This window comes from Anopheles nili, chromosome 3 (assembly GCF_943737925.1).
Source record: "Anopheles nili chromosome 3, idAnoNiliSN_F5_01, whole genome shotgun sequence".
NCBI lineage: Eukaryota > Metazoa > Arthropoda > Insecta > Diptera > Culicidae > Anopheles > Anopheles nili.
The window spans coordinates 59,479,600-59,485,599 of record NC_071292.1 but is presented as its reverse complement, the minus strand read 5'-3'; the positions used below and the strand labels follow the sequence as shown (position 1 = coordinate 59,485,599).

The 6,000-nt window shown below is 50.5% G+C and overlaps 1 protein-coding gene across 1 annotated transcript in view; it reads left to right on the top strand.

Annotated features, from left to right (window-relative positions):
- Positions 1-2,746: 2,746 nt before the first annotated feature.
- Positions 2,747-6,000, top strand: part of LOC128724731 (protein scabrous) — a 50,840-nt gene continuing 47,586 nt past the window's right edge. The window contains exon 1 of the mRNA XM_053818452.1: positions 2,747-3,138. Coding sequence (XP_053674427.1) covers positions 2,747-3,138 — 392 coding nt within the window. The remainder of the gene's footprint in view (positions 3,139-6,000) is intronic.

Genomic DNA, 6,000 nt, shown 5'->3' with positions numbered 1-6,000 from the left:
CCAATAAAAGTTTCCGACATGTTTACGCTCCACTCGCATTAAGCCAATCAGAATAACTCGTCGGCAATATCAACGCACGCGACCAGATGTTTCTTGTTTCGTTCTTCTTTTTTTTTGCTTCTTCTCTCTCGCAACAAATCACAGAGCACAGGAATCGAATGCCATCCGCGCGCGTTCCGGTTGCGGCTTGCACCATTCGCATCCCTGTAGCGCGCGAAAACCGCACACGGATCGTGAAAAGGCAATGTCGAGTGCTGACACGGGTCCGGCCCCAAAACCAAAGCGACACAATCCGCATGGTGTTGACACCGAGCTAGGGGTGGGGGGGGGGGGGAGAAGGGACAAACGGACGCACAAAAAAAAAGAAGAGGGAAGTTGCCAACCCGAACCATTGGCAATGGGGAAAAATAAACTAACAAATTTCGATGCTAATTGAAAATTTATCGCCCAACCAAGTGTGCATTGGTTTTGGGCCCTTTCGCCGGCACGGTCGCACGTGGCAACGCTCGTGTGCGTGCGTGTATGCGTGCGTCCCAAGCGCGCATTTATTTGGTTCCATTTGTGTCGTTTGTCTCTGAGGTTTTTGAGCTTTTTGGCAACTTTTTCGACACGGCACGCTCCGCGCGTGGCCCAAAAAAGTTCGACACACGGTAAATGAAACACACAAATGTCCGGGAACGCGAGCACTCATGGCGCGCGGTGTGGTGGAACAAAAACTCTGGTTTTAGCGAAAATTCTACTACCCTCAGTCCTTCCGCTCGATATCAAACGGGTCCATGGGGGGGATGACAGGTTTTCCCGCTCATGAAAAAAAAAAAAAAATGGAAACGGAATAGCGTTGATGCAGCCGCGTAAAGTGGGCCACGGTGAAATAAAATAAATGTCGACAGCGCGCAATGGTCTGCACTGGCGCGTGTGAATTCGTACGTGTGCACCGGGGTTGAAGGATGTGGTGTGCACCGAAAAACAAACCAACCCAACTGAGCTGCTTTTCCAACCGGTTGCTGTGTTATTATTTTAATTTCAACGCAATCTTCCCTCATCGAGTCTTTCCCGTTTGTCGCTGCGGTGATGTATCTCGTGCCTTTTTGTTTTATGTTCTGCTCACTCACTCTCTCTCTCTCTCACTCTGCTTTCGCTGCTCTATTTCATTGCCCTGCATGGTTAAGCTTTTTTTTATATTCTCCCTTCACGTGCGGCTAATTTTGTTCCGTGCTGCCGGGGGTCCTTGCGACTCATTTTCCCGGCAATGCACGCCGAAGTGCTGAACCAGGGGCAAACCAAAAACGAAAAAGAAGAGGCAACAACAACAAAAAACGCTCGAACGAACGAACCGAGCCCCATCAACGAGATCGTGATGGCGTACGTGCTGGCGTGTTGATTTTAGTGCACTGTTTGTTGTTTTCACGTCATAAGTAAACGAAGACCGGATGGTGGTGAATCTGCACCGGCAAAGACCAACCAGCGGTTCCAACCCCCTGTGCCACGCATTCACGGTCGTGTGTGTGCTAGGTTTCGTTAGCTCGTTCGGTCCTGCACGATGCTTGCGGGGGATACACGAAGCGCAGTAATGCACCGAAACTAATTTTAGCGTGCTAGATCGAAATAAGAAAACGTTTTGGGTTGCTTTTTGTTGAAACACCCCATCCTCTTAATCCACTGGTTGCAGCGCGATAGAATGTGCTGACGGAATCTACACACACACGCACACACACAGACAAATTCTAATCTTACCATTTCTTTCTCCACATCCGACAGCAAAACGAACGAGAACGCCGGTGTGAATCATTGATTCGCAGTAGCCTCTGGAAATCGCGCGCGCTCCAGGGAACTGTCAGATGACGAGAAGCGAAACAACATCAACGGAAAAAGAACGACGCACGCAGCATTAAACTGCATCAGCAGCAGCAGCAGCAGTTCGCAGGATATACGCCAACGGGCAAGTAACGGCGAGCGCGAGAGTGAGCGATAGGAACGATCCGGTGTATTCGCCAGTGGTGTTTTCCCACGGTTCGCTCGTTGCAGACAGCTCGCAACCAGATGCAAAGGATGCAAAGTGGTCGTCCGATCGAAGGATAGCCCCTGCATCACATCAAGTGTCCGTGCGAGTGATTGTGTACGTGTGTGTGCGCACACACACACACCCAGCTGTGCTAGTTCATTACTCTTTTTGCTGTCGAGCTAGCAAGTGTGCCCACGTGCGCTGAGTGAGTGTGGTTGTGTTTTTCATCCCTTGCGTGGTCGGTGCGCAACGCAACCCGGTATTTCGTTGCAATTTTCGCATCCTTCTGCCGCTCAGTAGTGAACGAAAGGGGGCAAACCAAAGAGAAAGCATAGCACACAGGTTGCTTCGCTGCTGCCACTTGCAGTTTGGTAGCTAGATACGGGGTGAAAGGAATTTCCCCGGCCACGAAAACCTTGCAACCAGGGCCAGGCGAGGCCCGTAAAATAAAGGCAAGCGAAAGTAATATCGTCCCGTCGCCGGTGCCGTTGCCGTTGCCAGGATCAAAGCAAACACGTACGTGCAACGGTGTTCTGTGTGTGTGCTTGAGCGCAAGTTTGTGTGCTTTAATGTCGAGTTAGTGGTGTATGTGCGTTTAGGGAAGAGTTTTTTTGTTGGTGCTGTTTTGCGTTAAGTTGGTACAAAGCGGTGCAGTTTTCTTTCCAGCAAGCAAGCAAGCAAGCCCAAAAAAGTGCATTTTAGTGCAAAGCAAAAAGAAAAGCAACCGAAACAACCCGGTGAATAATGTGCCGCAAATCGAATAAAATGGTGGATTTGTTCGTGCAGGCTGCGATCGTGGTCGGCATGATCGCGCTATCGCACTCCAGCGCACTGAACGGAGCGACAATGAACGTGAACTCAGCCCGCCAGCAGCTGCCCTCGGCACCGACGGAGACCATCCCGGTGGCTGGTGTCCTGACGGGTGTGCTGCGGGACGAACCGGATGCGGATGGGCAGCGGTTCGAGGCGCTCTCGCTCGAGGATCAGGTGCGGTTGCTGTCGAAGCAACTGAACGCGCTCACCTACCAGCGGCGCGAGGACTACAAGATGCTCGAGAACGGCCTCAAGAAGTACGTGCGCAAGAATGCGGCCGAAATCACCGACGCCCAGATCCGGGAGGAGCTGGATCAGCTGAGGTAAGGCACGGGTGAGAACGGGGCCGGTTTTGTGGTTTTCCGATCTCCCACGCACACACACACGCACACATCCACCCACGGGGTTTGGGTAACTTTTGCCGAACACATTTCTTGCTCGTGGAATATGGAGAGCCGTTCAAACTTTAATTAGTAATCGCTTCCGCTCCGGCGCTCCGGGGGAAGTTTTCTTCTTTTCGCCCACAAAACCAAATCCCAAGTTTCCAGTGGTTTTCCACTGGCCGGGAGATAATCCAGTCCAGGAAGGAGGGACTGTATCCCGCGGCCAGTGTTTGCTCGCCTTCCCGATGCACCATCGCAACATTTCTTCCCTTTGAAACGGAGAATTTTCCGCAGAGAACTTACATTTTAGTAGCTTTTATGTGGATACTTAATTTCGGATGTTTCCCTGCATTGTGAACAACTTTTGGCTCGAGACGAGACGAGAAAGCCACACACTCTAGCGCTGGTAAAGTGCAGTTTTCGCTCGGCCAGAAGTGCCATTCACAAGTTATTTTCCGCTTGAGTATGCACCAAAACCCCTCCCCGGACAGAAAAGGTGAATGACCCGCGTGAAATTTTCACTTCACCCACACCAACATCGAGGGCGAACGAGGGTGAAATATTAATACTACAAAAAAAGAAAAGAGTCCGACCGAACAAAACACCCACAACAGGCGCGGTCAAATAACAAATCAATCAATTTATTCTACCCTCTCCATCCCGCACACGCGCGTCCGGCCACCCCCGTGGGGCCCGTAAAATCGTGGAGCGAAAAATTTGCAATTTCCCAAACCTTCAACTCCAATGAGCGGCCTGTGCGTTTTTGATAAATGATGTAGCAGTGCCGCAGACATCAGGCACTACGGGCAGGGCAAAAACGTAGGGCCGTAAAAAAAGCGCACCCATGCGTAACCATAACGAAACCGAGAACATCCGGTTTTGTGGGCCGGGAGGGGGGCGTTGGGTACCGTAGTTGGCAAGATTTTTATTAAAAGCCGATAATAATTGGCTTTGAGGTGGATGAAATGATTAGGGGCCCGCCGGGAGACCGAGCGTCTGGTAAACCAAACGCGCAAAACGATCGGGCACACCCGACCGATGGGGATCCGAGTCCGTTTTTCTGGCTTCTGGCGAAGAAGCTTCGCTCCGGAAACAGAGGCCCATCAGTGCGCTCAACCTTCTTGGCATCTAATTAATGGTTTTGCAACTCATTCGAGCGCTAATCTCCTTTGCTGGTGGGTTCGGCTTGCGAAGAAAAGTCAGCACCAAACCGGCCAGTGCTCGCTGATGAAGGTTCGGATCCCTTTCCATTTGATTAATGAGAAAGTATTTTCCGAACAACCGCACCCGGAACGGCCCAGGGATCCCAGTCCCTCCCGGTTCGGTGAAATGGAAAACTTACCCATTCCGCTTGGAAGCTGAGATTCTGCTCCCGGTGCTTCGGGAGCGGCTTTTTGCCGAACGACGACGAGATCGTCCTGGCCCCCCTATGTTGTAGTCCTGTAATCCTTCGCAGGCGACGTGCTCGGTCGTAGATTCAATTGTCACAGACACACGGGCGCGATTGTGCCCATTGGTTCTCGGACCACGGCAACCGGACCGTGTTGCAAAAACGCTCCAGCTAATCGATGGTACATTTATATCCATTAGAAACAAATTGCCGTACCCAAGCGGATCAATTCATTTTATCGGTAGCCCCGGACCGCAATCGATCGTCGTGTCCCGGCCTTGGTTCTGAGATGGCACGAAATGGGCCGGCCATTGTCGGGCGGCTTTTGTCGCCTACCGCCACAAATGCATCGGGCAGGATCTCGGTAGAGCCGGAACGTCGATAAGCAAACGGTGCGCTCTCGTTGTTCAAATTGCATCCGACCAGGAGCGAGAGCATGCAAAAAGCGACGTCCTGGTGTCCTTGCGATCGTACACACCCGGGAGACGCCGAAGTACGGTACGGTTTCGTGCAAGATCCTACCGATTACCGGCAACGGTGGGCTCACCGAACCAACCGGGCACAAGAGGGACCACTTACACGATTTAGCACTTGCCGGGTGGGAGCATTTCAGTTTTATCGTAATGATTTAAACTATAAGAACGTTGCGTTTGTTCGGGATTTTCACCGTGGAAGCTATAAACAAAGCTATCAAACACCGCTAATCACCGCTGCAAGCTTTGCGATTGGTTGGGGCATGTTTTTTTTCGCTTTCCTTTCTGCTCCATATCACCTCTCCAAAACTTTTGCTCATGTTCGTGGCACAATTTCAGAGGCCCCATTGAACGCGTCACGTACGAAAAAAAAGTCATCGTAAAGCAATCAATTAAAATACTGGCGTAGAAGGGAAATATCGGCACATACCGAAAAACAAGCAAGCAAAAGACTGATGCAAGGATAATGCCCCTTCGATGTAGGTGTATGCAAAGATTAAAAATAGTTATCAATTCGTTCGGTGCTTGTCCGGTACAGATTAACGTGAGCAACGGCGTTTCTCTTTTTCTCTCTATCTCTCTCTTCCGGGTTATTTGACGTAGTTTTTGTGTGCAAAAATAAAACCCATCACAAGTTTCACTCTGTGTGAGAGAGTGTGTGGTTGCGTATTTGATTTTCCACTGAATTTCACCATTTCCGTAAAATGTGTAATTAAATCTCTCGTTTATTGAACCGGAAAATAGAATGCACCATCCCGTTCGGGGGGGGGGGGGGGGGGGATTTTGTCCAACCTGCACACGCGGTTGGATAAATTCTAACATTTAATAGGATTTAAAAGCAAACAAAACCAACCACATTTCCATCGGTGGAACCGGCAGTTCGATATAAGCCGTAGTACACCGGACATGGTTCGTATTTTATTTTCCATCGCAGCTTTA